Here is a 21652-nt window from a genome sequence, read left to right as displayed (position 1 = left end):
TTTGTTTTACTCGTCTGTGTAGCCTTGGCTGTCCTGGAACTCACTCTGTAGACCAGGCTGGCCTCGAACTCAGACATCTGCCTGCCTCTGCCTCCCGAGTGCTGGGATTAAAGGTGTGCTCCACCATGGCCCCGCTGTGCCTCACTTCTAAAGCCTCGTGACTTTTTTTTTAAAAGACTATGTTTTCATAGTTTTTGCGTTGCTGAGGTCTGAACCCAGGACCTTACAAGTGCTAGGCAAGCAGGCACTACCCAGTTATACTCCCGGCTGTTTAGTCCTTGGCTGTTTTGATAGATGACCTTCTCCTGTTACTGATAAGCAGTTTGGAAACAAGACTGAGATGCCTTCAAGTATGCTCACATTGAAGACAGCAAGACAGGGCGGCAGGAGGCGGACCGCGTCAGACAAGGACATGGAGCTGCTAAAATGTTACTACACACACCGAATGCAAATCTGAAAAAACAAGTCATGTCAACTCATTCCTAGCTCCCCAAGAAAACTCCACTCTCTGTAAGAAGGCTCCTCTCTCAGGCCCTCCTGCTGCTGGGCCAAGGGCCTTCCACCAGTCACTTTGCTCCGCCTCCTTCTCCCTGGCTCCACCTCAGGCACACCTCTCCTCTCTCCCCAGCATCTTTCTTTTCCGGTCAGCTGAGTGCAATGGGACTGAGGCGGCTGCCCAGCACTACCCTCTGCCCTTACCTCTCATAGCTTCCAAATTCCCCTTTCTCTGTACAATTAAACTCTCTCCAACGTCTGCACTGGGTGCGGAGCGGGTTTCCTCTCCTGGTACAGTGGCTCTCTGTAAAATGGACTTTCATTCACCTGCTTTGTTGTCTTGCAGACTTACTGCCTCTGTCTGCTAACCTAGGCCTAGAATGTTTTCAGTCTCTAAGACTCACTGCTGAATAAGCTCACCCTTTCTAGTTCTTACTGAGCTCTTAGCTGGCCAGTTCAACTCAGCTGCTCTGGCTCAAACCCCTCTCTCAGGGGACTTATTCAATCTGGCTTCTCTTTTGGCCTCTGCTTGGTCTCAAACTAACTCCAATACTCTTTTTTAATCTTCTGACTCCTTCTCAGTCTCTGGCTCACCCAGTCTTCACCTGAGTTCTCTCTATGCAACCTGTCTCTGTCCCGTTAAGACCGCCTCTTTACCTTCTCTCGTTGACTCTTAAGTAGCTCCCCCTTTCTCTTCCATCTGTGAGAGCTGGGCATACCCTATTCCACCAAGTCTTTCTCAGATTCATCAGGGTTTCTGCCTCTCAATTAGACATCATTTTCCAACATGGGCGCTTCCTTCTACAGACTGACTTTACCTTCACTGTTTGGGATTAAAGGCATGTCCCAACATGCCTGGACCTAAGTTTTTCCATACCTGAAACTTGCTCTATACCAGGCTGGCCTTGAATTCAGATCTACTTGCCTCTGTTTCCTGGATTAAGGCAAGTAGATCTGAATTCAAGACCAGCCTGGTATAGAGCAAGACCTAGATGATCTTTGGATGTGATCTCTTGCCAGAGCAGCCATGTTCTGAATTGAAATTCCTCTACAGTTCTCAGCATTCCTAAAGCTGTGACCCTTTAATACAGTCCCTCATGCTGTGGCGACTGAAGGGACTCTAGCCAGCCCAACCATGGCAAAATGGGCTCTGGCAGGCCTTGACCTTCTCCCTGATTCCCTCCACCTTTCTAAAAACTGTTAGATTACACCCCTAAAGCTAGCCACCAAGGACTATTCCCTTATTTCACCACTTCTTCCTCCCAAGGCTGACTACCAAGATCCAGCTATCAAAGTACTGAAGTTCAGCAATCAAAATGAACCTTTGGCTTGACTAATTAACGTGTCCAATTAAAACTAAACACCTCATCCTAACACAGGGTTTCCCCTTGTACTTTTATAAACCGTCATTTCCTATGGGTCATGTCTGTCTCCTCACTGTTCAGAAACAGTCCTGTGCCCCACTCCGGAACAAATATCACTTCCCCCTCTCCCTTGTTCTTTCTGCTTCTCCCTTGTCCTGCCTCCCGACTTTGTCTCTTATTCCCTGCCCTCTGCCCCCCTGGGGCAAACAAATCTCCTTTGCACTGAGCACTTGGTCTTGGGTATCCTGAGCTGATAGCGTCCCCTACGGTACCGTTACTACTTCTTAACTGTAATTTTGCTATTGTGATGCGTTGTAACGTAAATGTCTGACATGCAGGACATTTGATCCGTGACTCCCACACTGAGAACTGCTGCCTGCATTTGCTTCACTGCTCCATAGCTGTGAGCACCGCAGTGTGTGCAGCACAAGCAGAGCCCAACAGCTGGCAGGTAACAGTGCCAGTAAGAAAACAGGAGACCACAAAAATCTATCACAACCAGAACAAATCTCTCTACTAAAGCCGACAGTGGGGGTTTTGTTTGGTTTGGTTTTGGGGCTTTTTGAGACAGGGTTTCTCTGTGTAGCCCTGGATGACCTGGAACTCACTCTGTAGACCAGGCTGGCCTCAAAATCAGAGATCTGTCTGCCTTTGCCTTCCAAGTGCTGGTATTTAAAGGTGTGTGCACCACTACCCAGCTGTGACTTCTTGATACTGAAAGAGCAAGCCCCAGGAAAAATGCCCTTGTTATGAAGGCTTGACTCAGTCCAAGAGGGTGCTTGCCATTTATTTCCAGGACTCTGCTGAGACAGGAAAAGGGCAGCTGCAAGCTTGGGTGGGGGAAGGGGGAGCATGCCTCAGAAGGTAGAAGCTGGTGTTCCCAACCTTCCTGAACAGTCAGCTGCTTTACCTGAGGAGGCCCTGAAGGGATGCTGGGTGGGAAACGTCTTCCTGGCAGATAGAGGACGTAGTAGAATAGGCCTTCGACCAAGGTGTCAGCTACTGAACTGGGTCAGTGAAAGCTCCTGGGATTCTTAGATTCGGAGACAAGGGTACACACACAAGCCAAGGTGAAAATGTAACCCTTCCACTTCTCAGGAGGCCCTGGAGCTCCACCTCCCAAGCTGCCGCCTGAGGCAGGGATGCGGGAGGTGGACACCAGCTGTAGGCCCAGACAGCTGGTGATAACCTGAGTGCCTGTGGTGTCAGGGTATCAGTGCAGAAGTTACATCAAGGAAAGTGCTCCTAGGGGCAGTTCAGGAGGGAGAGTGGCTCTCTACCAGGTAAGAGTGGGGCCTTACACAGCCATGCACCAGGAATCTCACTAGGCAGCGTGCTTCCTAAATCAAAGTATGTTTGTTCTGGGCCATGCTTAGTCTACAAACACTTCTTAACACTTTTTTTTTCTTTTTAATGTGAGCACAAGAAAGGCTGGAAGGAACAAGTGCTTAGCCCAGCTAGGAGCAGAAAAAAGGTGGCATCTTGACACCGTCAGCAGCTTGCACCTAGAAGACGAGAAGGGGGCCCACTAAACCCTTTTAGGCCATTTCCGCCATGCCTCGGCTGTGCTAAAGTGCACATGAACAAGGATTGTGGGACCTGCCCAGAGAAACTTCCAGAGAGGCTCGGATCACAGTGGACACACTGTGCCTCTACTGCACCCGGGGAGCAGCCCTGGGGGACCGTGTAACCAGGAGAGGGCATGTATAGACAGAGAACCGCTTTACCCTGAAGCAAGGACAGCCATCCTGCAAAGGGGTAATGCGACCTGCTACCTCTAAGATACCAGAATCCTTCCTAGGACACAAAGATATAAACAAATAGGTACACCCAGAGAGCTGAGTGACCAGCATGACACAGAGCGGAGGCTCTGGCCTGAAGCCAGGAGAGAACCAGGGACAGTCTCTGCAACACCCAGCAAGGAACACAGCAGAGAGGGGCTGCTCCTCCAGCTCCGATGACCAGTGAGTGGAGGGGAGGACCAAGGCCTGGGGGACTTCCAGGAGTCTCTGTCTCCGCAACAGGAAACAGGGCAGAGTGCATAGTGAGTGCACAAAATGTTCCTGTCGGGATTTGAGAAAGAGTCTGGAAGTCTGCGTCTGGAGCTCTAACAGCTGAGGTAAAGGCCTGGCATAGATGGGGGGAGGGGGTTGTATATAGGACACACATCTGTGTGTGAGGCAACAGTAAGGGGATGGGATCTCAGTAGGTGACTACCACCACACCAGGCCTGAAGTGGAGTGGCCCATAGGGCCAACTGCAGATATCCTGTGAAGACCTAGGGAAGCCACCAGGAGGGGAGGAGGGCTACAGATCACACACAGGGAGAAGAGCCATGCCTCAGTCTGTTCCCCAACGACTGCTCAGGCCATGCTGATGAAGGAGGGAAAACCGCCAAGCCTTTGCAGCGCTAGAGGCGGCTCCTCTCCAAGGCTTCCAGCTCCTAGGTCTTTCATGGACTTACTGCTACCATGGCGCAGCTCTTATTTCCAGTACACTCTTACCTGGAGACATGGGGGAGAGGGACGGTCAGTTCCCAGTTGTGCTGTCTGTCCAAATAAGGATTCATTTAAATGAAAACTTATGAACTCACAAGTCCTAGAGAGACACTACTGGGCCTCAGGACTCACGGGGGAGGGGAATATGGCTTGCATTTCCTCTTGAGGGTTGGCCAGGCTCTTTGTCATGGCCAGTCGCCCTCTCCCCCAGTCCTATCAAGGCAGACCCTTGGCATGGGGTGGCAAGGACCACCCCTCACCTGTCCTCTAGTACTTCTACTAGAGTAACACACCTGGAGAACAGGGGCTGAGATGGCCCATACACTTTCACAGCCACAGGCTGGATGGTCCGCTCCACCCCAGAGAGGAATGGCTGAATGTACTACACTGTCCTCAAATTAAAACTTTACAAGATGCCAGACGCCTTTAATCCAGCACTTAGGAGTTCAGGCCAGCCTGGTCTACATAGTGAGTTCCAGGATAGCCAGGGCTATGTGGAGAGACCCTGCTTCAAAAACCTGAACACAACCACCATGTCTATAAGGAACAGGAGCTAAAAGCATGCTAACAAGGACAGAGAATGCTCTCAAAATGTGGTTAGGTTGGTCAAGGTGGTACACATGTTGGAACCCCAGCACTGGGAAGGGCTGAAACAGCATTGTGAGTTCAAAACTAGCTTGGCTTGGAGCCCTATCTCAAAACAATAACACACACACACACACCCCACGTACTATTAAGCTAAAGAATGAGTTGTAGGATGGAATGAGGATACGTACTTTTATATGTATCCTGGAGGATGTGTATTTAATCTAGGCAGCAGGTAAGCTATGGGAGGCGACTGAGTTGGAGGGAAAGATTTGTGTGCTGCCAGATTTACTGTTAAGTTGCTGTTTTCAAGCCAAATGTTCCTAGAGGCCTAGCCTGCATGGTTGAACTGGCTCTTCAGCGCCACACAGGGATGAGTTAGCGCCAGGCACCCTCTAACTCATGGTGGTGACTTGTAACCTGGGCACTGGGCATGCATTCTGTAACAGTGGGGACACAGGGACTGGAGAGACAGCATTTGCTGCTCTGGAAGAAGATCTGAGTTCAATTCCCAGCACCAATGTTGGGTGGCTTACAGCCACCTGTAATTCTAGTTCCAAGGGATCCAACCCCCTTCTTCCGGGTACTGGATTCACGCACATATACACACAATTATTAAGATAGTAATAATAAAATGTCTAAGACAATGGGGAGACAGTCTAGAAACTGCAAGTTCTATTATATAAAGACTGTAGACCAGGTGTGGTAGCACAGGCCTTTAATCCCAGCACTCGGAAGAGGAGGCAGGGAGAACTCTGTGGGTTCCATGCCAGCCACGGCTACACAGTGACTGTCTATTGCCATGCAGTCACCACTGCACTCAGAGGCTACTGTTGGCTGATGTGAAAATGCCACTATGTGGCATGGAAGTCCTTCCAGAATCTTAGAAAACTGTTTTATCTCCTGTGCCCAGGGGAGAACTCTGACTTTTTCACTAGGCAGCCAATAACACAATCTGATTTATAGCTATCCCAGTTCTGGCCCTGATAAGGCAAAGATGAGGGACACTAGGATTAGGTCAGCCACAAGAGGACAAGGAGACACGCTGAATTCACTGTTACAGGATATCTAGGAGAATCCTCTACCTCAATACACCAGAATCTCACCAGCGCCGATCCTGGGAACAACTGGATCCACCTGCCAGCTCAGATAAGGCAGCATTTTGGACACAGTGGCCTGGGCATGAACAGGCTTTCTGCCAGTGTGGCTCTTTTTTCAGGTAGAGGGATGACTCGCTGGGTTTGTGTGACAAGGCACACCTGGCTGTGTGCCCCTTGCCCAGCATTCCTGCTGACTGCAGAAAGCCTGCCAGAGAAAGTAAGGTTACCTCTGCTCAACTACGCTGCCCCTTGCGGCGGCTCTGCGGTAAGGCCAGCTCTTGCTCGTCTATGCTGCCCCCCTGTGGCAGTTCTGTGGTAAGGGCAGGAGTCCAGGTTTGTCAGGCTGTCTAGAACTGATGTAACACTAACCCCCCCCCCCGCCCACCCCTCTACCCCAACTCAGAGTAGGGAACCTATCTCTCCACAAACGAAGCCCACGCTCTCCAACAGGAGCTTTGTCAGTGTTGATGGTCATCCTTACAAACCAGTTCTTCTTTCTACTTTTCCAGTTCAGAAGGGGGTGTGTGAAGAAGTCCAGATTTGAAACCAGTGCAGTGAATTTTACAAACAGCAGCAGGTTTCCGGTTGCTGGCCGACTGGCTGGCTTGAAGCCCTCTGTCCTGCAGGCATCACAGGACGGTGCTTTCCTAAAACCTAGATAGCCAACACTTACTTTCCATCCCTAAACCCACGCAGTTCCTAGGATTTCTACATGCTCACTCTCCTGTGGCCACATCCTAAGACACAGGCTGAACAGCCATTCTCTGTCTGTCCCTGAGTGCTGAGTGGCCAGCATGGCCAGCAGCTCCGGGGAACAGCTCTTCAGTACTTGAGTAAACACACAAGTGTAACAGGTCTGCAAGCTAGGACTATAACACAAGACCAGCAGCCCTATGCCTCAGTACTCTGATAATTGGCAGCAATGGTTTGTCTATCCAGGCTTTTTTTTTTAAGGAATTTGGGATTAGAGAGATGGCTCAGCAGTTAAGAGTTCTAACTACTCTTCCAGAAGATCTGGATATGATCAGCAAGCACATGGCAGTTCACAACTGTCTAACTCCAGTCCTAAAAGATCTGACACCCTTTTCTAGTCTCTGTGGGTACTGCATCCATGTGGTACACAGAAATCCATATAGGGAAAACATCCATACACAATTAAAAAAAAAAAAGATTAAATTTTAGCTGGTGTGGTGGTGAATGCCTTTAATTTCAGCACTCGGGAGGCAGAGGCAGATGGATCTCTCTGAGTTCGAGCCACATAATGAGTTACAGGACAGCCAGGACTATGTAAAGAGGCCCTGTCTCAAATAGCCAAAATATTAAATTAATTAAGAATAAATAAATAAAAGAAAAAAGTGGATTTGCACAAGACATACAAAGAGTACATTCAGGCAAACATACACATGAAATAAAAAGTTTGTTTGTTTGTTTTTCTTTTCTTTTGGTTTTTCCAGACAGGATTTCTCTGTGTAGCCCTGGATTCCCCTTATAGACCAGACTGGCCTCGAACTCATAAAGATCCATCTGCCTCTGCCTTTTGAGTTTTAGGATTAAAGGCATGTGCCACCACTGGCTGGCAAAATAAATTCTTTTTGTTGCTGTTGTCTGTCTGTTTTGTTTTTTTCAAGAGAGGGTTTCTCTCTATAGCCTTGGCTGTCCTGGACTTGCTTTATAGACCAGGCTGGCCTTGAACTCACAACCTGCCTCTGCCTCCCTGAATGCTGCAATTAAAGGTATGCACCACTACACCCAGCAAAACAAATTCTTTTTAAAAACAAATTTACTTTTAAATAATAAAGTATGAATACTTAGAAAATTCATTTATTTTAACTTTAAAGGGCATTTAGAGAACTTCAAAGCACTAAAGAGTCGTCTTCTTCAGGGATGTGTGTACGGGCTCACAGAAACCGATTTTGGACTGTGCTTTCTGGCCCATGCAGACAGCACACATCGTGGTGTTTTAGACATAAAATATTAGGCATAAAATATTACCTAATAAAATGTCCTAACCGCGCCCCCTAGCTGTAGCAGCATGGCAAAGCCAGGAAGCTGCACTCTCCTCTTTGACCTAGGCTGCTGGGAAGCTCAGGGACAAGCTGGAGCCAGCAGTTCAGAGGTCCAGTGACCGTGACAGACATTGTCTTTACCGTTCTTTACCCTGGCTTTTGTTTGGCTTGTTCTTATTTCTCTTTCATCCATAATCTACTTTAGTCTCTTTTTTCCCATTTTCATATTTATGTTTCTCTTCCTTTCAATAACCTACTTTAAATCTACTTTTTAAAAACACTACAGGCAGCCTCTGTTTATGAGGATTCTAATGTGGGTGTGTGAATCCTATTTCAAAGTTGCACAGACTCACGGGGTCCCTGAGGATGCTCAGGGACTCTGTCTAGAGCAGGCCTCGGCCAGCCAGCCTCTGATCAGGCTCAGGCAGGCCTGAGCTCCAGGATGCAGGTAGGCTCTGAATTCTGGGGATGTCCTTGGAGACACTGGTGGCCTTTCAGGTTAAGAAGCACTGACTTAGCCCGGCACGGTGGTGCCTGCCTTTAACTCCAGCACTCAGGGAGGCAGAGGCAGGCGGATTGCTGTGAGTTCAAGGCCAACCTGATCTACAAATAGAGTCCAGGATAGCCAAGGCTACCCAGAGAAACCTGTCACGGCAAAACAACAAGGCCTGACTCCACACTGCGCACTTCCGGTTGTGCTATCCTAGGCAACACCCAGCCTGAGGTGCAAAACCTGAGCCCAGTCTCAAGGCAGCACCACACACACAAGGACAGTAGCCTGCTTTTCTAAAAGGGACTGTAGTTTTCCTCATGTGTCAACACACTGAAAGTCAAAGGAAAGCCAGGGAAGTGGTCCAGATCAAAGGAGCCACAGACAGCTAGACAGCTCAGAAGAGTGACCCAGGCTGCCGAGGGCAGGGGCTCCGAAAAGCGGCACTAGCTCCTCTGACGAGTGGAAATGGATTAGAGAAGACGAGTCTCCGGAATGGACCCTTACACAATTAGGTAAGAGAAAACCGACCTTCATCTTGTCCCTCTGCTTGCTTTGATTTCTGCGATATGATCTGTCTCTTCATTCCATGCCAATCTCATGTTCCCTGTGGAGTCTAAGCTGACCTCATACTTTCTATAATCCTTTCCACTTCAGCCTCTTTAGTGCTGGGATCACAGGTGAGAGAATGACTCAGCCAAGCTTAAGAAATACACACTGGGGGCTGCAGAGATGACGCGCTTGCTGCTTTTCCAGAAGACCCAAGTTGTTCCCGGCACTCAAGAGTTCCAGGGATCCAATCCCTCAGGCCTGTATGCATTCAGATGCACATAACCACGTGCAGACAGGCTACGCCTAACTAAAAATAATAAAAACAAGTCTCTGAAACAAAAAGGAAAGACATACACGTTGCAGTCAGGTGTGGAATCCCGTGTCTGTAATCCCAGCACTCGGAAGGCAGAGACAGGAGCGTAAGAGTGTTAAGTACAAGTTCAATGCCAAACTGATCTACACGAAATCTTGTCTTAACAAACAGGGCAAAGCAAAAATAAATATATACCAGCCTGACAAACGTGTACAAATGTTTTATAAAACCTGCTATGTTTGTGTATGTTCAGGTGTGTATGGAGACACTGGGGGGGGGGGAAGAACACATACAGAGACACACACACAAAGGAAATACATAAATGCTAAATGCTGCTCAAGGAAGATGCCAATGTTTCTTGCTATTTTTTTTATTTTTCTGTATTCTGAATAAAAAGTTAAAAAGTCTTGTCTTAAACCACTCAGCCTAACACCCCCAGTTCCCTTGTATATGTGTAAGCATGTTTAAGTGCATCCATGAATGTGTGCATGTACATGTGGAGGCCAGAGCACAAACTTGGCTGTTGGTCCTTAGGCGCCATCTGCCTTTTTTGGAGACAAGGCCTCTCACTGTCTGGAAGCTCATAACCAGGCTAGCCTGCCTGGTCAGCGAGCCTCAAGCAGCGGCCTCCCTCTGCCTTCCCAGCTCAAGGATGCCAGCATGTACCAAAGTCAATACTGAGACGCTGCCCCAGCTCACACGGATTCCTTTAGAGACAAAGCAGGGCCTCTTTGTTCCCTGTGACTCCCAGGCCTCAGTGCCCAAGAGAGTCTGCCCTGGCGGATCACAACAGCACCTCTTCTTGCTCACCCAAGGGCTGACCCTCAGCTGCACCCTCCTCAGCTTGCACCCTCCTCAGCTGCACCCCCCCCAGAACAGCCTGTTTTCCTTCCAGGAGCTTCTAGACTGCCAAAGACAAGTGTATCCTCTGACGCATTCTGAGTGTCACTTTCTCACAGGCTTTCATTCACTTCAAGTTTGGGGACACAAACCCAGGACAGCCCATCTCTCATGGTGCCTCACCGTCCCAGGCCTTGTGAAGTCCACGCTGTGTGCCAGGCTCTGCCGCATCTGGTTACTGAAAAGGCGGACGCAGACACTCTGCAGGTACTCAGGAGTAATCTGCAGGGAGGACAAGGTTGGCAGGTGAAAGGCATGCAGCTGTCCACAGGACCCCAGGTCCGCTACCCCTGGGCATCTCCTGTAGGTGAGCTGATAAAAGGGCCGTGCTAGAGAAAGCATCCTACGCTTCACCCTCTGCCCCAGTTTCTGCTGCTGTGACAAAAACTTTACAAACAGCAACGTAGGGGAACTATTCCATGGTATAGCCTGTACTGTGGAGAAGTCAGGATAATGGAAACTTGAAGCAGCCAGACACATCCAGTAAAGGGCAGAGGGAGTGCAAGTTGCAAACTTATTATGTAGCTCAATTTCTCCACTCTTAACACAGTTCAGAATCTAGATCCAGGGAATGGCGCTGCCCATAGTGGGCTGGGTCTTCCCAATCAATTACCTTAAACATAAACAATCTTCCACACACTTGCCTACAGACCAACCTGATCCAGAGACTCCCTCACTGAGACTCTTCCCAAGGTGGTTGTAGACTGTGTCAAGTCGATAATTAAAAGTAACTGCCAACCCCAGAGCTCCGGGAAGAATCAACAGACTGCTCTAACAAAATAAAAGTAACTGACTTGGTTGGAGAGGTGGCTCAGCAGTTAAGCACTCTGGCTGCTCTTCCACAGGACCCGGGATCAATTCCCAACACCCACATGGCAGCTAGTAACTATCTGTAATTCAGCTCCAGGGGAGCCAGCACCCTTACAAATGCATGCAAGGCAAAACACCAATGCACATACAATAAAAATAAATAACTAAATCGTTTTAAAAAGTAACTGTCTACAGCTATGATCGCAGGCCACCTCACCTCAAAGGGTGCCATTCACTCAGTGCATTCCAACTGCCATGGAAAAGAACTGGTTTCCCAACCATTTCTGTAAATTCAAGGCATGAATGGTGGCAAATCTTTCAAATCTGAAGATCTGGGCTCTAGTTTTTGAGTCGTGACAAAATGAGCTCAGTAGCCCTGCTCTGCTCTCCTGAGCCAGAGATGAAAGATGCCACCGGCCTGGTTCACAACAAGGTGTGATGAGGACACAAATGTCCCCAGTATTAAGGAAATGCTGGCCGAGTAGATGACAGACATTATCAATAAACTGTCAAGTGCATGACAACGTGATGCTGGCTTCCTGTCACGAAGGTACAAGCTGGCTCTGAACTCTCAATCCTTCTGCTTTTGCCTCCCAAGTTCTGAAATTACAGGTATGCACAACCACACCCAACTACAAAGTTTAATCACAGTGCTGCCGAGTGTGTACGGAAACAGGCATTCTGATACAATCCTGGAGGGTAGGCAGTGTCTGAATTTTTAGGAGCTGTTTGGCAAGATCCGTCAAAATAGTGACTTAGCAATCCATTTTTCAGCTCTGTTGTGCATCCAAAGGACACAGCTTGTTGAAGAGTGTTCACTGCTGCACTGTTACACCAAACACACAGGCCTCAGTCCTCATCACTGCAGATCTGCTAATGGGCCATCCTTATGGTGAAATCCTGCATGAGCACTTGCTGACTGAGGCAGGAGGGATTTCACTGACTCCCTTTCTTTACTAACTAAAGGAAGGAAGGAAGGAGGGAGGCATGGTCGTGGGCAAACACCATCAAGACACTGTAATACACGGGGTGGTGGGAGGATAGCAAGTTTCAGAGGCATAATGAGTCATAGGATCACAACTAAACCTAAGGACACTGGGTACATGTCAGCACTTGCAAGTCTGCATATATGCACACAGATGTATGAAATCACACAGGAAAACACGTTAGCATCCATGGCAAAAGGGGTGTGTGTGGTGAAACCACGGTGAGGTCACTGTGTGATCCTCTGCATTGTTTCAAGTTTTTGTCGTAAGCACACATTTCTAGATGGGCTGTGGGCTGCAGAGACGCTCAGTGGTGAAGAGCACTTGCTGCTCTCTCCCAGGGGATCTGAGGTCAGTACCCAGCATCCACATCAGGGAGCTCACAAGCACCCAGAACTCCAGCTCCACGGGATCTCAGGCCTCCCTTCGTGCCCCAGGCATGCACACGGCAAGCAAACATACATCCAGGCAAAACACTCATACGTAGAATCTAAACTAAAATAAAGAAAGAATGTATCCTTCATGCTTTGTCCATCTTTTTTTTTTTAAGATTTATGTATTTTTATGTGTTTGTGGGCTGTGATTAAAGGTGTGTGCCACTCGGCTAGGCCCATAAATACACTTGTAAAAACAAGGCAGAAGCTGACAGCGAGGTAGAGTGAGGAAGACTGCACGTTAGCACATTTGCTGCGCAGCGGCTCTTGGAAATACAGGGCAGGCAACACACAGCGGTGCAGCCCAGGCTCCATTCATTTTCTCTGAAACAGAAATCTACACAAACGGGGTGATCCTTACCATCTTGCCACTGACTGTGGCCTCTAGCGAGTCCACCAGCTCGGCTGTGACTCCGATGAGGTTGTGGTAGTCGGCCTGGATCTTATTGTACCGCTTCAGGTAGGTCATGGCTCGGCGCTCGGCCTCCACCAGCTGATGGTGGAGCTGCTGCAGCATTTCTAGGAAGACAGTCTACACTGAGGCCAAACATAAGGACAGCAGCGGCAGCAGACCAGAAACCAAGTAACTGCTCTGCTCTGAGGCTACTAAGCCTTCTACCACAATACTTCGCAGCACCACAGACATGGCAACAATAATAAAGAAGAAATCTGACCGCAAATGCTGACAAGGCTGTGGGCAAGAGGAACTCTTACTCACTGCTGGTGGGAAAGGGAGCTTGGACAGCAATTACGAAGAGCAGATGGAGCCCCCTGAGAAGTTCACATGCCGATCAAACCACTCCTGGGCATACACTCCAAGGACCCTTTGTCCCAGTACAGAAATACCTGCATGTCCATGTTGACAGCTACTCTACTCACAATAGCAAAGGAAGGGAACCAGCCTGCATGCCCATAGACACATGAGTCACGGCAGCTTCCATCGAGATGTCAAAGGAAAGCCTAAGAGCTTTAGCAGTGTGCTGGGGTTGGAGGCCCTGCAAGCATTTCCCAATGGGCAGTATATTGTGAAGCCCTGGTAGCGACACTGAAGCCACAGGAAAAAAGGGTGTCAGCAACGCACAACACCTGCCTAGGAAAGCTGCAGGCAGAAGCACAGCCTGACTGAGCAGTATTGGAACAGGTAAGCCTTAGGGGACTCTCAGAGATGGAAGAAAATGTGTTTTCATTGTGAGGTGGTCATCCGTAGTGAGAATTTCAGAATTTTCATTTTTTTAAATCACAGAAATATTATAAGAATATGTTTTCATTTTAATCCCACACATGGGGATATGGAGCTGCCTCCAAGTAGCTGACTAAGATTTACCTTGTGTTCTAGCAGGGGCATGATTTTGACAGCTGCAGATAAGTTCTGTGATTGTGTGATGTCTGAAATTCTGGGGACTTTTCAGAGGGTATATAAATGCTAGGGCCCCCGAGAGTGGTGAGTTGTTGGTTGTTATTGGTTGCAGTTTGTTAAGTGGTCGTGCACAAAGAAAAAACAAGAAGAGGGAGAAATTAGAGATCCTGATGGCAAAGATCAAACTTGCCTGAAGGAGCTCAGACCCCTAATCAACAACAGGAAGTAGTGTAATGATCACCCCTTTCCTCTTTATCATTTTTTCTTTCTTTATCTTGTGTTACAGGGTTGAAAAGGTAGGGGGGAAAAGAACCCACAAAGTAGAAAAAAAAAAAAAGCCAGCTGCAGTGCAGTCATTAACTGTTGAGGCCAGTGGGTACACTCCAAGGTTTGAATGACTGTTTCCCAAAGATCCATGTGTTAAAGACTTGGTCTCCAGGGTGATGCTGTTGGGAGGAAGCAGAAACTTCAGGAAGGACCCAGCCCATTTTCGTTTTGCTTCCTGGTTCATGATGTAAGCAGTGTGTTCTAACATGTAACCGAACATTAACATCAGGTGCCCTCCCCAGAGACCCAAACGAACCAGGCTACCTGATCTTGGACTGTAGCCCCAGAACTGTGAACTAAATCAACATTTACTTTATAAATTAACTGCCTCCATTATTTATTTACTGAGATAATGTAAAGATGGCTAACACACCAGGCAACCAAAACAAAAACATTCAAAATCTCCTTGCCTCACGATACCAAACTCTCCATATGTGTCATAACTAAAAATTACACATTACCCAACTCACTGGTAAGCTGAATTAAATAATTTACTAATACTTCCTCCTTTCTTGAAAAAAAAATGCTGGTGCTAGAAATATGGGGTCAGAGGCCAGGAAGGTTGGCTGCTAACCCAGAGGACCCAGACTTGCTTTCTAGCACCCACCCTGCCGCTCACAACCATCTGTATCTCCCGTTCCAGAGGATCTGGGGCCCTCTTTTGGCATCTGCAGAAAACAGGCATGCATGCGGTACATATGCATGGAGGCAAACACCCATACACATGATCTTTTTAAACTCCCTTCACCAAAGCATAGAAAACCAGAACAGGGGTCTCAAATCCTGACATCGCTCTTCTTGGAAAAGGGCGGTGTTGCTGTTTCATGAACCAAATTTTCACACAGGAAACCTCCATGAGCTGGGAGATGGGGACCCTGTCTTCAATGCTGTGTGTGCAGCTCACCACAAACACTTCCCAGCAACTACAGGCATTTCCAAAACAGTATCTAAGACAAGACCAAGGCAAAGCATTGCAACAGAGACCACCGAGCCCACAGTAACCAGTTTTTCTTACCTTACTAAGAGATGAATGCTCTGGTAAAAATTATTGCCCATCGGGGAAAAATGCCATTTTATGTAAACATTCAAGACTGGAATTACTTTGAATGTTTAAAAAAATGGAAATACTGTCTAAAAATGGTACTGCCTCCGATAAGCTGGAGGGTAAAAGCTGATCTATTAAAATAATTCCCCTGCCCCATGCTGGCTCTGGGTTCATACTGAGCCAACACAGGTCCTTCCAGCAGGGCTGGGACCTGGCGGTCCCCCAATTCTCCATTTCTCAGTTATCTAATATGCTAGACAGGCTGACACACTGGCCATCCTTCAGGAGTGGGCCTCAAGGAGCTGCACGGAGCAGGGTCACAAGGCACTCTAAATATTTAGACTTTGAAAGCCCGCATTTGCCAAGTCCACAAATTCTCTCCACCTCTGTTTCTTCTCACAGCTGAGAAGCTGAGCTGGCAAAGCTGTTCGTGAAAGCTGCAATCAAGATGATTTACCTTTGCTAGTCGGTCCGCTCTCCTTCTGGTGAGAAAGCAGCTCAGAAAAACAGAGCCTTGCGGCACAGAACTCAGGTGTCTGATGTTGTGAGGCTGATAAAGGACCTGAAGCTGATGACAGAGATTGCTCAAGACAGTGGAGGCCAGTTCCAAAGGTCGCTGTAAACAATGACAGCAATTTCTTACTCTGCTTAATCACTGCCACACATTTGTGCCATCGCAGTGAACTCCATGAGAACCATGTGGCTGCAATATTCCCAGCGCCTCTACACTAGCCTAAACACAGGCCCTGCTGGCAAAACCTTACCAGTATGTTTCACTGAACCCATAACCCAAAGACTGTCACTGCTTCAGCCCAAAAACATAGGCTAGGGGAGGACAGTGGCTAAGGCTGCATTTGTAGCTGGGTTGCATGGACTCCAATCCCATCTCCAATGTATCTGTACAATGAGCAAAGTCATGCCATTCATTTATCTTGTTTCTTCCTTCTCTGCTAATAGCTCTATGCACTCATTCTGGGCGGGGCCTATTCAGAGTGTTCCTTTTGGTGACTTATTTGGAGTGAGTTATACAAGCAGCACTACGATCACCTTTGTTCTCCTTTTTCCTCTCCTTTCCTTTCTTTTTATTTTATTCCAATGCTGGGGATCAAACTCTGGCCTTGTGCACATCCTCCAGCCTCACATGAAATAACTTTGGCTAGATGCTTGTCCAATACGAAAAAACATGTGTCCTTGCACACAAACAACCATTGGGAAATTAGTCTCCAAAGGGTGGGTGACTGACATTCTTGGAACAGTCTCCATTTATAGCTATGACACTGCCCCTCTGCACTTTCAACAGTGTCCTCTGTGAAATTAGTACAACTGTGTCCAGCTGCCAAAAACAAACAAACACCAAAGAATCTGACACTGACAATGGGTAAACCTTAATAGTATGTAAATTATGCAATAGAGTTACTTAAAAAGAAGTCTGGATTTAAAGGACAAATCCAATCGCTATGACCTCTAGGCAACCCAAATGATTCAATGACCTTTTGCAAAGGGACAATTCTTCCAAGGAGCTATTATTCAACAGCACAGGTTTTTTTTTTTTGTTTTTTGTTGTTTTTTTTTCCCCCTACCAAAACAGTCTCTAGGCTTGATGACACCAAAATAAGAGCACAGGAATGGAAAGTTGGCTCAATAGTTAAGAGCATTTGTTTCTCTTTTAGAGGGCCTGAGTTCAGTTCCCAGTACCCATGTCAGGTGACACTCAGCTCCAGCTCCAGAGTTTCTGACACTTTCTTTTGGCCTTTGAAGACACCTGTACTAACACACACACACACACACACACACAAATAAAATAAATAAACCTTTCAAAAAAATAAAATAGACCATAGTCAAGCTCATCAATCCAATGGCATGAAAGTCAGCCTCCACGGATGCTTCATTTACTTCCTAAGTACGAACCCAACAGACCTGTGGTGGCTTGCCTGTCTGAGGTACCCAAAGTCAGTGTCACTGCTATGCCATCCAGGGGATCCCAGTCACTTCAAAAGGATACATAGATGGTTAAAAGCTTTGGCGTGTTATTGGCTTTAAAAATTAATGCTAAAAACTTTTCCAGTTTCAGCTTTAACTCTGGAGCCCAAGAATCCTGAAGAAAAACAAACAAACAAACAAATAAATAAAACATCAGCTCACTATATAGCCACGGTACCATTAAAGCTGTGGGTGTTGAGTCAAATAGCCCTGTCAGGTACAGAAACCAAACATGATGTGTCCTGTCAGGGTTGGGAGACATGGAAAACAGGTTTCTGCTGTGTAACTGGTTCATTTATAAACTGGTTCATTTATAAATAATTCAAGGACCCACATCAAGGACAAATAGCTTGCACATGACTGGAATATTTCTTATGACTTAAACACTAGCATGCTATGTGGCCTTATGAGGCTGAATACCAAAATTAATCCATTGAAGTCTAGGTATGCATGCCACAGTAGACATGACACAGACAATTATCCCTTAAGTTAGTAGATACCCCCAAAGAAGGAGAGTCACTTCTAGACCTCATTTAGACAAGGAGAGACATGTACCTACCTCACTACCTCATGTCACGGCAAACACTGTGACAGAATTTTAGTTCAATCTACCCTTGAAAATAAATGACTTATCTCAATAACACTTATTAAGGAAAAAAAAAATAACCGAAATCGTGAAAAAAAGTATGACTATAAACAATTATCATCTCACTTTACATGTGTTGAGGGTTTTGCTATGTTACTCAGGCTGGACTTGAACTTCTGATTCTCCTGAGTGGTGGGAAAATAGGCAGGCACCTCCTCGTCTGGCTTAAAAACAAACTTTCTTGGAATAATTTTATTTCTATTCTTCAAATAAAAATAAAATACAAGTATCTCCCACTTAAACCAGAGAAAAGCAGCCACTCCACCCAAGTGCACATCCACGTCTGTCCTGGTCCTCTCCCAATTTCCTCTCTCCAGGACTGCACCCTTCTTTTCCCACACTCCCACATTCTCCCCATCCTTCTATTCCCTATGACATCTGGTTCTTGAACACAATACTGACAGATAAGAAAAAAATTCCCATATTTTCAAAATATTCTTAAATATTTTGATGCTACAAGATTTGAAAAACTGTAATGTATGGCCTCGGGAGACGGCTCAGGGGTTAAGAGCACTGGCTGCTCTTCTACAACACCTGCATGGCAGCCGAGAGCTGCTGGAGCTCCAGCTCCACTGGGTGTGGTAACCTCACACAGACATATATTTCGGCAAAGCACCAATGCACATAAAAATCTTAAAAAAAAATTGTAATGTATACTATAATGGGTTGTATTGTTCCCCAAAAGTCATGTTGAAATCCTTGTCCCTGGTATCTCAGGACATAAAGCTGTTGGGGATGGGGCCACAGCAAATGTCAGATGTATGCATCCTGGATGGTGTACCCTTAAGTCAATGCCACTACGCCTAAACAAAGAGGGAACTCACACACAGACACATAGGGAAGATATCCAGAGTGGTATGCACACAAGCCAAGAACCACCTGGATCCACCGGAAGATGGAGGAAAAAGGAAGGGTGCCCTTCTCTAGAGCTTACAGAGGGAGCACAGCAGCCCAGATGTGTTCTCAGGCAGCTGGACCCCCAGCCACTCTGTTGGAGGTCCCGCTTTACGCTAGGAAAGCAGCGGTGCTTCAGCTCAGGGCTCTGCCCATTCAACCACTGAGTCTCAAGATGAGGTTGCTGAGGTGCCAGTGTAAATCAAGATGTTTTGTTCATTATTGTTTCCATGTAATGTACATGTGAACACGGAGCACACTGCCACAGTGTATGAGCAGAGGTCAAAGGACAACTTTCAGGAGCCGGTCCTCCCCTCCACCTGTTGAGGCAGAAATCTCTCTGGTTTTGCAGCTCTGTGCAGACCTGAGATCTTCTGAGCAATTCTCCTGCCTCCATTCTTTTCTCACTACAGGAATGCTGAGATCAGATGGTAGTAACTACATTTGGTTTTTGTTGTTTTGTTTTGTTTTGTGGGACCCAGGATCAAAACCAGGTTATTCTACTTGTGCAACAAGTACTTTTACCTGCAGAGGCATCTCCCCAGCAGGGACTGAGAACCTGGTTTAGGCAGATTACTTGTCTAGCATACAAGAAACCCTACATTTGATACTGCATGAAACTTGTAAGTACTGAGTGCTGAAATCCCAGCATTCAGTAGGTAGAAGTAGGAGGATCAGACGTTCAAGGTCATCTCAAGCTATTATGCTACACTCAAGGCCAGTCTGGGCTACTAAGACCCTGTCTCATAAAACCAAAAACAAGTATTTGGGACCTGTGGACTCCCGGGCATGTTGTCCTGGTGTTGGTTATGTATAACCAACAGATAGGTATTTTCCACTTCATTACTTCTGTGACAACATTCTTGCAGCTGACGTGGCTGGGCTGGAACACAAACTCTCCAGGCAGAAAGCCCTGATTTCTCCTTGACTGTTATTTCTGGTTGTTTTCAGATCTGAGAAGAACACTTTCTGAGTCTGCTGAGCTCTTGATCCCACACTTCTAGAGTCAAGTGTGAAGAGCCAGGAGAAGTGGGCCGGCTCTGACGAATCGTCTGGGAAAGGCCACTCATCCTCTTTCTCAGTTTCTTCCTGTGCAGAGCACAAGCTTTCGAGTACACTTGTGGCTGCTTGACTGTCTTTCCAGCACTAAATGCTCTGATCCTTCTAAACCTTCAATGGACCTATACACATGGCAGGACTGCTATGGATGTGGGGAATGGGCCTAGGGCTGCCCCAGGGCCCTCCTCCACTCTCCCTTGCAGAGCCTGCAAACTTCAACTCTCCCCCAAGCCCCCAGGTGCTCCAAATGCTAAGCAAGGGCTCCACCACTGAGTTATAATCCCAGCTTCTTGAACTTTTGAGATACTGGGATCTCATTAAATTGCCAGCTGGCCTTAAACCTCCTGCCTCATTCTCCCTAATAGCTGGGATTACAGTCTGTATGACCAGGCTAGCCTTCCATCTCTTTAAATCCTTATTGGTTACCCTTTGCTCAGCCTAGTCCCTGGCATGAACAGGCACTCAGGAACTGTTCTCTGAAATAATTACAGTCATCCTAAGTATTTCTGTAAGAGGGTGCTCACTGACAGACTGAGGTTACTGAACACACATTGTAATTACCACAAAGAACCTCACCAGCTGGACTGGGATGCACATCTTTTCCACTTTTTAATTACTTACTTATGTGAACATATGTGTGTTTGTGTATGTGCCCAAGGAGGTGAGAAATGTGTTTGCTCCCTGAAGCTGGAGTACCACGTAGTTGTGAGATGTCTAATGTGGATGCGGGGACTCAAAATCAGTAAAGAGTGGGATAAATAAACCACTATACAAACAGGACAGCAAGCCAGTCTGAAGGGCAAGCAGTCTAAGGCTCTGCACTCAGAGGCTAAAGCAAAGAACTACACAAAGACAGAAAGGACAGAAAACCTCGCTCAAGGCCAAAACGGTAAATTTTATCCATGTGTTCTTAATCATATTTTTAAAAAGTTTCTTTATTTATATATTATGTATACAGCATTCTGCCTGCATGTGTGCCTGTAGGCCAGAAGAGGGCACCAGATCCCACTATAGATGATTATGAGCCACCATGTGGTTGCTGGGAATGGAACTCAGGACCTTTGGAAGAACAGCCAGTGCTCTTAACCTCTGAGCCATCTCTCCAGCCCTTCACCATAATTTTTTAAATGGAAAAAAAAGATATGGAGGATATAATGAGAAGAGCCATGGATATTTGATCAGCTATCCAGAAGAAATGATAAAAAGACTAAAAGTGAGAGAATATATGAAGAAATACAAACTGTTCCAAGATACAAGGCATCAAATCAAGGGGGCTCAATAAATTCAAAATGAAATCAGAAATTCGACCTTGGACACAGTAAAGTGAAATTATACAACCTCAAATCCAAAGGAAAAAAAATAGATCACCTCTCAACAGACATACAGGCTACTCTGAAACAGCAGCATTGGGCGATAGGAGAGGTGCAGGTTAGCTAGGTTTAAAAACCAGTGGATCATCTCTTCAATACTTATAAAGCATAAATAGGATGATCTAAAAGGCTAGTATATTTTTTAAAAGCCAGTTTAAGTAAATACACCTTAGTGTCGACAACAACAACAAAACCCCATGTCACAGCACCAGTAAAGTCTGCTCAAACAGATGTCTGAGCAGTGCTTCAAGATAAAATATAGGAGCGGCCGCTTGGCATAGAGGAGGGGCAGAAGCAAACAACGGGCAGCACAAGGCAGTTCTAAGAATAACTGATGCAAAGATTCTGCTTCTTGATGGCGGTGACAGCAGTTATAACCACGCACATGTTAAAATTCATAGACCTGTGCAAAAGTCAATTTTACTATGTGATGATTGAAAA

General features: G+C 46.7%; 1 protein-coding gene across 3 annotated transcripts in view; it reads right to left on the bottom strand.

The window, feature by feature from the left end:
* The window catches only part of Armc9 (armadillo repeat containing 9), a 128622-nt gene that overhangs the window by 97271 nt on the left and 9699 nt on the right, over positions 1-21652 (bottom strand). For all 3 annotated transcript variants that reach the window (XM_060368775.1, XM_060368773.1, XM_021649741.2), the window contains exons 6-9: positions 17265-17357; positions 15720-15744; positions 12895-13052; positions 10427-10525 (exon numbers count right to left, since the gene is read on the bottom strand). In XM_060368775.1, coding sequence (XP_060224758.1) covers positions 10427-10525; positions 12895-13052; positions 15720-15744; positions 17265-17357 — 375 coding nt within the window. The remainder of the gene's footprint in view (positions 1-10426; positions 10526-12894; positions 13053-15719; positions 15745-17264; positions 17358-21652) is intronic.

Source organism: Meriones unguiculatus, chromosome 15 (genome assembly GCF_030254825.1).
Source record: "Meriones unguiculatus strain TT.TT164.6M chromosome 15, Bangor_MerUng_6.1, whole genome shotgun sequence".
Taxonomy (NCBI): domain Eukaryota; kingdom Metazoa; phylum Chordata; class Mammalia; order Rodentia; family Muridae; genus Meriones; species Meriones unguiculatus.
This window is presented reverse-complemented; position numbering and strand designations above follow the sequence as displayed.